At 39.9% G+C, this 11,676-nt stretch overlaps 1 protein-coding gene across 1 annotated transcript in view; it reads left to right on the plus strand.

Moving 5' to 3' along the window:
* CYTH4 (cytohesin 4) overlaps window positions 1-9,357 on the plus strand; it is a 68,548-nt gene extending 59,191 nt beyond the window's left edge. Inside the window, exons 10-13 of the mRNA XM_075832338.1 lie at window positions 5,854-5,930; window positions 6,020-6,091; window positions 7,054-7,199; window positions 8,357-9,357. Coding sequence (XP_075688453.1) covers window positions 5,854-5,930; window positions 6,020-6,091; window positions 7,054-7,199; window positions 8,357-8,435 — 374 coding nt within the window. The 3' untranslated portion in view covers window positions 8,436-9,357. The remainder of the gene's footprint in view (window positions 1-5,853; window positions 5,931-6,019; window positions 6,092-7,053; window positions 7,200-8,356) is intronic.
* Window positions 9,358-11,676: the final 2,319 nt, after the last annotated feature.

An 11,676-nucleotide genomic window follows, 5' to 3' on the forward strand; every position in this document is an offset into this window, starting at 1 on the left:
CTTTTAATCATAAGCTTATCACAGGGTACCACACTACTGTGACACCCAGCAATCAACTGTTGTCTGTTGGGGAACTCCACCGATTTCAGATACACCGCAGGAGAAATGAAGCATTACACATATAGCAGTGAAATCAATGAGCTAATTGGTGTTCTGGCTAAAAGATGAGGGATTAGAGAATAATTTTGAGAGAGAGAAAGAGAGAGAGAAAGAGAGAGAGAGAGAGGGAGGGAGAGGGAGAGGGAGAGAGAGAGAGAGAGAACGAGAGAGAGACTGAGAGAGAGCGACATACAGACAGAGAGACACTCTTTGTAGATGTTTTCTGATTTTACTTATTGATGAAGGTTCTGGATGAGCGACCCCTTCTATTAACTCAGATTAACCCTAAAATGGCATTTGAAAATTTATTTTCTAGAATGGGTAATACCTTTAATAGACTTATTTGTAGACTTATTTGTATCCACTACTATTCATATTTTAGGGACAAGGAACAATAGAGGAGTGTGAGTGCTAGCACTTTTCTGGTTAGAACACTTGTCTCACTGATTTTAGGTTTCATTTATTAAAGGGCTTGTACCAGAATCAAAAATTATCACTTCCACAGGATAGATAATTGTCTAATTGCTGGTGCCCCCACCGATTGCGAGAATGGGAGTCCTAAATTCCGTGTTCCTCCTCACTGCTTGACCGCAGTGATAAGGACATTGAATGGAGCGGTGTTCCAGCATGTGTGGAAACAGCCAAGTACAGAGCTCAGCTGTTCTCGCCATTCTCGTAAACCTTAAGTTTATCGGTGGGCGAATGCTCGATCACTGATCTATTCAAGCTCCTTCTTACTGCGGGGGGAGCAATAAGGAGCATCTGGGGGTTCGGAATGCCCATTCTCGTGATCAGTGGGGGTCCCAGCGGTGGGGCCCCCAGTGATCAGACAATTATCACCTATCCTTTGTTTCTGGGATTATGCCTTTAAGTATAGAAAATTCTGATGTAATGCGAAATGTAATTAACAAATGAAAAATATCTTCTGTATGTAAAAAAAATCACAAACAATAAGGAAGTCCATTTCACAGAAAGAGAAGTATTTCACACATATACTGTAAATGGGGGATGTGAACTGTTGTAGCAACAATTTTTTAACCCCTTCCCGACGCCCAATATCTTTTGATGGTAAGCGGTGCAATCTACAGCTAAATCTTTTGGAGTCGCTGTAGTATAGGCTTATGAGCGCTGCATAAGTGGTTCGTATTCCTGATGTTTAACCCTTTGATAGCCGTGGTGCATGACTGCAGCATGATCAAAGGGGACTCCCCCTTACCATTGCATCACTGGGTTTGTCGGTGACCCAATCGGAGATTGGGGAAATCCTCTGCAGTCTGCCCAGGGGATCTAGAAAGGAACCCAAGGCTGTTTGTTCTATAAGCCTGCTGTTAGGAAACACTATGTATCACCCCAACAGCAGCCTGTCATAGTGACACAGTATAATGTAATAGCATGCAGGAGTATGGTGATACATTATAAGTATAAAATAAACTTGATAAAAAGTTATAACTTCATGGGATTAAAAAAAAAATTTAACCAAAATAATTATAATAATACAGAAATGTCTACACAAAAGGCATTAATTTGTATAAAATATATTAAATTGCCCAAACATTACATAAAAACAAAAAGCCTACGCAAATTAGATATCCACACGACTGTAATAAACTGATGCATAAATTTAACAGGTTATTTAGCGTGAAATGTGAATGGTATTTAAGAAAAACCCACAAAAATAAATTATATAAAATGACACAGTAATTTATTTGTACCACCACACTGCGCAGGGAAAAAAAAAAAAAATTTCTCTTGCATAAAACAAGGCCTCATACAGCTGCTTGAATGAAAAAACAAAAATGTTATGACTGCTGAAAGGCAGAGAGGCAAAAATGAAAACACGGCAGTCACTAACTTTTCAGGGCGGCCTAGTCTAAGTTCAGCACGGGTGTCCCATGCAGGCTGGAGCAGGTGCTTGGCTGACTCAGTGATTGAAATGATCAAATTTTTCTTCAAATGTGACCGTTTAACCCCTTAGATGCCATGGTCAATAGCGACCACAAAATCTAAGTGGGTTACAGAGGGAGGGGGCTCCTTCTGTCACCCATCGGCAGCCCTCAAATGCGATCGCGAGCCGCTGATGGGTTGTCTTAGCAGCCAGGGACCTAACAAATGCCCTTAGGCCTGCTCTGGATATATGCCTATTGAGACATGCCAGAGGCATGGCCTAATAGATTGCCTGTCAGTTTTACACTGACAGGCAATAATGCTTTGGTATACTAATATACCAAAGCATTATATAAGCGATCAAAAGATCACATAGTGAAGTCCTCTAGTGGGACAGAAGAAAATAATGAATTAATGTGAACTAAAAATTATTAATAAAAGGTCCACAGTAGAAAAAATAAAACAACAACAATTTTTTAACATAAAAAGTGGTTTTATTTAGTAAAAGTGTAAAAAATAAATAAAAATAAAAATGTATGGTACTGCCACCATCATAATTACCCAAAAAATAAAGTTAACATATTTTTTAAACCGCAAGGTGAATGGAGTAAAAAAAAACAGAAAAAATAAAGTCGGAATTGCTACCAATGGTTCCAATGAAAACAATGTTTCTTCCCACAAAAAACAACCCCTCATATGGCGACATTAAGGGAAAAAAATTTGAGGTGATGCAAAATCCAATTATTTTAGTTCAAAAGTGTTTTTTTGTCGTGCAAAAGTAGTAAATTATAAAAAAAAAAATGTAGTATCGCCATAATAATACAGACCCGTAGAATACAGGTATCAGGTTATTTATGCTGCACGGTGAACTCTTTAAATAAGTAATTGGAAAAAACTACACCCCCTCCATTTTTCATAACCAGCCAGATACAACACAGCAGCATCAGGCTAGCATTACCACGGTGGGAAGGGCCACTGTATTTGGTTTCTCCCAGCCTATTACTACCAGCCTGCGGCCACCCCAGTACCTCGCCATCCCAACAGATGATCGGGTACTGGATTGCAACGAGCTCTTCCCGACACCCCGTGTGGTGGTGGGTACCAGGGTAATAATGGGGGTTAGTGTTAGCCTCTGCACCAGCTAACACTAAGCCCAGCCTTAGTAATGGACGTTGTCAATCAGGCAGTAGCCATTACTAAAGCGGTAGTAATAAAGGTTAATAAATTACAAGGACATAAAAAAAATATTTTATTTAAATAAAAAAACAAGCCACACAACCCTAATTAACCATTTTATTGAGAATAAAAAAAGTTGTCATCGAAGTAGCCCTCGAATCCGACGTAGTCCAACGACCGAACCTGTAAAAAAAACGCAAATGCAAACATTTTTTGTAACATGTAAAAAAGCAAAACAATTATTATACTTATCTTTTCATGGTCCAGCAGTGGAGCCGCATTGTCAGCGAGCTGGGCCCTATATCTAAGCCTATCATGTGTGATACTGTCTGCTGAGCCACTGTATCTAATCCTATCCATAGCTATAGGGTCAGAGAGCTACAGATCTCATATATATATATATACACACACACACACACACACACACACACACATATACATACACGCACACACATTTTTTTGGGGGGTGGACATATGTTACTACAAGGATACTTACTGCTCAGGCCCTGTATCTAAGTCTATCATGTGTCATACTGTCTGCTGGGGCCATGTATCTAAGCCTATCATTTTTGATACTGTCTGATGTGGCCATGTATCTAAGCCTGTCATGTATGATACTGTCTGCTGAGACAAGGTGGGTATGTGGGGCTACCTACAGGGGACTGCATGGCACTGTCTACAAGGGGGATGTATGGCAGTGGGACTGTGTGTGTATCCATACAGGGGAGTTGTGACACTATATACAGGGGGCAGTGTGTGGGGAACGCTCTATAGGTGTCTTTGATTATAGCCCCAAGACATAACTTCCCCTGAGGGTTAGTACAAGGATACTCACTGCTGGGACCCTGTATCTAAGGCTACTTTCACACGAAAGTGAGTTTCACGCGTGTAAAAATCGCACGTTAATCTGGTCATGTGCGTTGTGTTTTGCATCAGTGTGCTTTGCATGTGTTTTTCTTGCACTTGCAATCACTTTTTTTTTTCAATGTAATTGATGCGTGAAACACGTACACGGATGTCGTCCTTGTGCTGTCCGTGATTTTCACGCCCCCATTGACTTCAATGGGCGACTAGGTGAGTGAAAACGCACCAATATAGGACTTGTAGTGAGTTTCACTTAGTGGACACTCGCTCTGTGAAAACTTACGCATGTGTGAATAGCCCTATTGAAATCAACGGGTAAATATATGTCTCGGGGCTTGCGCCACTGTTTTTTTAAACGCTAGCAACGCCACAGACACATAGGCCCTTATGTTAAAAAAAAGTATACCACACGGATGGAATACCGTTATTTACTATGTTATTCCATCCTTACATGAAAAGGTATACCGATGTATACCAGCCCCATGGAGGTCAAGAGGACACTGTTTTGGTCTCCGTCAGGCTAATGGAACCCGACCTACACAAAAAACTTAGAGCACAAATGTGATGTGAATCAGGCCTAGGCCGCACTCCTGTGAAAAGTAACTGGACAGGTTTAACAAGGTCCATTTTCTTTGAACAAGCAGAGATCTTAAAAACGATGAGGAATTGAAACAAGAAGTGTTGTCATGAATAAAACCCCTGTAAGGAAATCTTCCTCAGAGTGTAGCACAAAATAAGGAATAGAAATTACTTCTTCAATAGACATTGCAATAAATCTATGTCATACACAATATATTAGCAGGGACTAATACCTAGAAATCCCTTCTTAGCAGTTCATGAGATGCTGAGTTCAATGAATAAAATCTTTCTTTCACCACTAGGGGATATCGCTGAATACAGATTTATTGTAAAATTTAATGGGAGCTGTATAAAACTATATGCAGGGAGCTCCCCCTGGTGGATGCTGCAGACAAACAGAATTTATACCTGCAAGGCCCTGTTCACATGTCATGTATTTGACGCGTCAAAAAAACACATGATTTAAGCCTCCCATTGATATCAATGGTAAAGCGCGCCGTTAGTGCTTACGACTACTTTTTTTTTACGTGAGAGTATTTAAAAAACGCGCTGTGTAAAAAAAAAAAGTGTTTGATCTATTATTTGGCAAGTAAAACACACCAAAATGCGCGTAATTCTCATAGACAATGGGAGTCCTAATTACGCGCCAAAAACTGACAGAAAGCGCACACCTACCCCGTCAAAAATGCCTGTAATTTATAAACCACTTTATAAAAACGCTAGCATATTTGACATGTTTACACGTCGTTTTTTTTTAGTGCCATGTGAACAGGGCTTTCTGGCTGTGTGAAGGCAAAGGCTTTGGACCAGAGCTCTGACCCCTATTAAGAATTTTGGACATATTTAGATTAAATAGAAATAATTTATACAGTAGGTACCTTTACCTGCCCAACATTTACCTGCACCATCCAGGAATTTTAGATCTTAACCAGGGCTACCAATAATTCCAAAATGCCTGGACAGCCCATATCATGTATGAGTGTGGGTAAAGGGGAAAATGTTGACATCCGCACCGTGGGCACCATGGGAACCTTCCCTTTAAAAATAATTTGCTCCAGAGAAAAATGTTATTAACATATATATAGGGATAAAGTGTTGTTTCTATACACAGAATAATGACATGTATCAATTGATTTGCATTTAAAAAGCCTATTTTGTCGGTGACCTGCAAGCGTCTGAGAAGTAAATGCGCAATTTCCCTTTTATTATGATAATGATGAGTTTGATAGCAGCTGATATTACTTGTTACAGGAGGCCGCGTCAAGACGTGGAAAAAACGATGGTTCATTCTCAAGGACAACTGTCTATATTACTTTGAATATACAACGGTGAGAATGACGCACAGATGAAAGACCAACAAGAGGAATAGCTCTAAATGAAGAAGCATTAACCACTGCCTATATTTATGTTTTTCCAGGATAAAGACCCGCTGGGGATAATTCCTCTGGAAAACCTATGCGTCGAGTTAGCAGAAGATCCTAAGAAGCCGGTAACTATAAATGTCATTGCTTTCAGTGACATGTATAAGAGTGGGGACACCATAGCAAAGAACAAAATGGACCTCCAATATTGTGACCAGCACATAAGGACTACAAATGTATTTATTTTCTCCTCCACGCCATTATTGTCTCTTTTCCTAACAAAGCAGTTCCTGTGGACGGGAGAGTCCTGCACAGATTTCGCCAACTCCAGTTGAATACCACGACTAAAGGTTTTCTTACACTGTCCGTCCTGGGCCGTGAAAACGGGCGCCGATCAACGGGACAGATCGTTGATCGGCGCTCGTTTGCTCCTGTCACACAGAGCTATGGATGCGGACGAGCACTCGTTACTCCGATCGCTCGCCCCCATACATTATTATCTTATCGGCAGCACGTCTCCCTGTTTACACAGAGAGATGTACTGCTGACAATGATAATATTTTTAATTTTTAAAACTATATGATCAGCAGATGATCGAGCGTATGCTCGTTCCTCTGATCGCTGCCCCGTTTACACAGGGCAATTATCGGGAACGAGCGTTCTTATGAACGAGCGTTTGCCCGATAATTGGCCCGTGTAAAAGGGCCTTAAGTCGATACATTCCCCCCTCCCTCATACATATGCAGAAGTCTCTGTATGGAGCGTTATTACTGAGTACAGCTCTGTTGGTGGATGTAATGTGACCACTTTAGGATGGCTCTATATGTTCAGATAGGGAATTTTCCTGAATTTCTCATTAGCAAATTGAATCCAAGAAGATTAATGATCTTTGTGAAACAGATTTCTACAGGATCTTTCCTTTTGCCTTGAGCTAATTTTATAAATGTTAGAATGATGTTCGAGCGGTGTATGAGACCCCAAGTGGTCAGCCTAAAATTTGCAGGGAAATTTAAACAAGTAAATCTTTACACTACATTACAGCCATTGTGTTAAGATTTTTCATAAATTCTGTATTTTTTTCTTTACTTAGCACTGCTTTGACCTGCACGCAAGGGGACAAACTATTAAAGCATGCAAGAGTCAAGCAGATGGGAAAAAAGTGCAAGGAAAGCACCAATCCTATCGATTGTCTGCTGCAAGTCATGAAGAACGAGAGAGTTGGGTACAAAGTCTTAGGTCAGTCTAGGCTTGATGTACTATGGTAGCATGGAGGCCTTCCAGACACATTAAGCAGATTTTAAAAATAATTTAAAGAGGACCTGTCGCCTCTCCTAACATGTTTAGTAAATACTTGCATTAAATAACAATTCTGCAGCATCCTGGAAGTGTATGAATAAATTGACAACTGAGTGATACCATTCCCCTTGTCAAAGTTGTATGCCTACACAATAATCAGTGCTGACCGTGTCAGGCTGTGTAGGAACAGATCCTATTGACTAGGGGAATGGTCACTTAATTCTTAGATTTCCAGGAGGAATAACAGAGGGACAGTACAACACAAATTTCTAAGAAAAGATGCTCAGATGAACTGGCATTGTTATTTTATGGAGAGAGTAGATATTTACTAAAACAATCATGTTAGGAGAGCTGACAGGTCCTCTTTCATTTTTCAATTTATGTTATCTCTGCATTTTCATAGTAAAGAACATGAATGTTATTTGTTAAAAAGAAAAAAAAACTATAGGACTCAAGGGTGACTTTTCATTCTAAGCAATCCGTTCTTTTCTAGTTTTGATTGATTGAAAAATTTATAATTGCACGCACCCGTCATATTTCCAGCAGGATGAATCTGTCACCCCAGACCATAACGTCTGCTTTTTGCATGTACAATATGTAAGAGTTGAGTTATCATTGGCTATCTCAGATGCCAAGTTATATCCATTAGTAAAATGTGTTTTCCCCCACATTGTGCTTACTTGACTCAGCCTTTCATTACAATGCACAGATAGTGGATACTTCAGTACTGTAGGTAGTAGGTAACATATTCAATAAAGTCATGTCTCAACTTTACATATAGAAATGTAAGAGAGAATCCAGCAAAAGTGATCTGGCCTTTCAAATCAATGACATTTTGCTATGAATGTTGAGCCACATTTTCAGTAACAGACATCTCTGGGTAGTGCCAAAGGGGTTTAAGTGCTCTAGAAATCTCCATAGATTCTGGAATCAGAGGTGGCCCAAGACTTGTCAGAGACTTTATCAATGTGACCTTTGCACATGTATCTATGACATGAGAGAAGACTGGATTTGCTATTTAATCTAACCCTTTGTATATGAGTTAAGTCTGTATATATTGTTTGCAAGGAAAATTTACCAGGCTTCTCGTCTTTCAGATCCAGCATTTCTTGGGACCCCTTTTATGACACTGTCACCTTCCAGAAAAAATTATCAACAATCAAAAATGGCCACTGAAGAAGACAAAAGAAAAAGTTGTATAGATAAATAAATATCACATGGGCCATCTGCAGCCAAGATTTCATTCCACAAAGTATTAGGACTGGTTAAATATTTGGACCTATTTGCACTATTTACATAGAAATTAGGGTCATAGTTCCAGTTTGGTATGACCATGACACATATATGACTACACATTTTGCAGGCAAATTGTCATCAACCTAAAAAATTTAAATTGTGTACATTTCCTGCTGCTCAAACTCAAGTCCATCCCGAAGCTCAAAGTGCAGATATGGCTCTCCAAGTCTCCTGTATCCCTAACTGCAAAAACTCTGTTGTATGACGTCAAGTTTACACTCAAGATTATATTTTTTAATGACCCTTCTTAAGAATAATCTTGAGCACTGCTGTCTAAACCATAACAACATGGACAAAAGCAGCAAACCCTGCAAAAAGAAAGAAAAGAGTGGGAAGATCAATGTCGGTGGAGGCCCATGGGCCAGACATTGGATGAGGGCTCTACTTTTTTAGGTTACGGGCCTCATCTTATTTTTGGAAAAACAGGAAACGAAAATTCTATGTTTAATAAATAGCAATACAGTTTTTTGAATGATTTTTGAATTGGGTATGGTTAAGGCACTGTCAGGTCCACAGGCGACGAAGACCCCAGGTCAAATGCCCCATTTGCCCCCTCTATTAACTGTCCCTGGTCAATGGACTGTGCAGGACTATTCAAGTTTTAACAGATTGCGCTTATCTGTGCACAAAGGAAATACTGTTTTATATAAACAGAACAGGAAATGTATAAAGGAAGTTACTATACCTGTCATAAGTGTAATATTTGACAGTACATGTACTAACCTACTAATAGGTTGATATGTTTTTGTAATAATAACGGTTACTTAGTTCTTTAGCAAGTAATATATTCAATATTTTAGAACGTCGTATGGGTAAACATAAAAATAAAAGAAACTTTTTGTAATTCCTCGATCAGCTATATCCGTTGCCGCCAGCAGAGGTCACCCGACTCCATCATACCGACAGAAAATATCATTACCGCGACTGTTCTGCAATTATATCAGCATTGCTCATCAAGTCTACTGGTATATTCCAAAACTAAAAAACACAACTTAACAGGATTACACGTTGGTGTCACTTCGACTTGCAAGGAACTAGAAACATATTACAGTGTTGATATATAGGTTACCCATTAAGCGAGCATTTTATGCTGAATATTACAGTTTCAGAGTCACTTTCATCATATTTTCTGGGTGAAACAGATAGACCACCCTTAAAGCTGATGCACAGTTGCCTGCGCTGCTCTCGGAGTGTTGCAGCTGAAGATGAGTGTTGTCCCTTCTGGCAATGATACACTTTGAAAATATGATACATGTCTGTTACACGGAGTGTGCATACATTCAATACCAGCTACAGATCTGTCCTCATTAAAACTGATGTATGCAAACGAAGCACCAAATATTTCTTCTTTGAAGTCCCCGCTAACAAGCAAGATAAAAGAGATGCAATTTAACCCTCTCACTCCGAGTAGACACTAGTGGAGCTATTACTCATATCTTCTTCCTGACGGCTGCATTTCCATCTCAGAAGCCCCAAGCCCATACAGAATCTGGGAAGGGAGGAGTGAAGGACTTTTCATCTTAATCCCTCATCGCTCCCTATCACGTCACCCTCTAGTCAGATTTACCTCCAGAGGAACATTACTGTCAGAAGATAATTTGCAGAGGGGATCTTTAAATATGGCTGCCCGCTGGGAATTTTCAAAGCAAATGCCTTATAATTGAGTCTAGGCTATTGGTTGGTATATTTTAACCCAATTGTTCCAGAGTTGAGTGCAATGCATTTATGGAGGGGGGGGGGGGTCATTTATCACCAGTAAATAAGTACCCCCAAATAGTGTTAGTGTATAATAGTGTGCTTCGTTTTGTGTATGTTACTATATTGTTTTGGTTTAGTACTATACCTCGGGTTTTAATGGGAATCTTTTTTTCGAACAAAGTATTTAATACCTGTTTGTGCGAGGCGTGTGTTGTGGTACACGGTGTGATGTGTGTGGTCTATGGATCACTGGACTTGCAGCATTGAAGCATCAGGTTTAATTGGTGCTGAGGAGAGGAGGTTTCCATGGTAACAACACATCCCATCTCTGCAGTGCGCTACTGTGGGGTAGGACACACCCCGAGAGAAAGAGGGATGGGGAGAAGGAGAGAGGAGAAAAGGAGGAGAACATTAAATAAGTGAGGGAGATCTCCAAGTACAAGACATGGAAGAGGCTGAGATGGTCAATGCAGATCACATAGTAAAATGAGAAAAGTAATAGCAAAAGATGGGAGGAAAATGATAAATGCCTAATATGTGATGAAAAAACAAGCAGCGGAGGAGAAAAAGGGAGGCACAAGAGGAAAGATTGCTGGAAGAATGAACGAGAAATTCACTCCCCCTGCAAGACCTTATTGGCTGTCGTTGAGGATAGTCTAGGTTGCCTAAGTAGTGCTTTCAGGGAGTATGCTGCTCTCACCCTTCTCTTCAATAGCTGCTTTGACTTGTGAATTTATTATAAGAGTTATATATATTGTTCTATAGAAAAGAAGAATTGTATTTATTGGGCAGGTAACCCTGCTCCTTTCTTGTTACTGTCTCATTAACTCCTTTCCTTCCATATACTGCACATGGTTGCATGTATAGGTGACAGGATTGTGTAGATAAATTTATCAATGGGGCTGTAAGTGTTGCCATCTGTCACTGATCTAGATACATGAAGATGAATTTAGCCTCAGTGTGTGCAAGAGGGAGGACAGGAGACCTGCCACCATGATAGATAAGGGGAAGGCAAGAGGTGAGAAAGGAGATTGTAAATCACATGCTGAATAAGCCAGTTCCTGCTGTCTCTCTTCACTGACCAGGCCTGGAGAAAAGTCCAAGGATAAGGAATGGTGGATCCGGAACCAGATAGGAATAGGAACAGTGAAATAGAAGCATCCTCTTTGTAGCCATTGTAAAGAATATATAAGGGATACTACTGAGATTGCAATCACCTAATAGAATGTTAGTATTTGCATTTCTCTTCCACGTGCATTTCTACCATTTAACTTTAACATTAAATTTACTCCAGAAAAGGTATTTTTTTGGGAAGTCCATTTGCTGAATGACACACTCTTCAAAATCCGACTAGAAAAAACTTGTTATTACCACACTAGAGACTGTACCAACTACCCACCTCAAGACCCTCCTACAGGACAAA

Source organism: Rhinoderma darwinii, chromosome 7, assembly GCF_050947455.1.
Source record: "Rhinoderma darwinii isolate aRhiDar2 chromosome 7, aRhiDar2.hap1, whole genome shotgun sequence".
In the NCBI taxonomy this organism is placed as follows: Eukaryota; Metazoa; Chordata; class Amphibia; order Anura; family Rhinodermatidae; genus Rhinoderma; species Rhinoderma darwinii.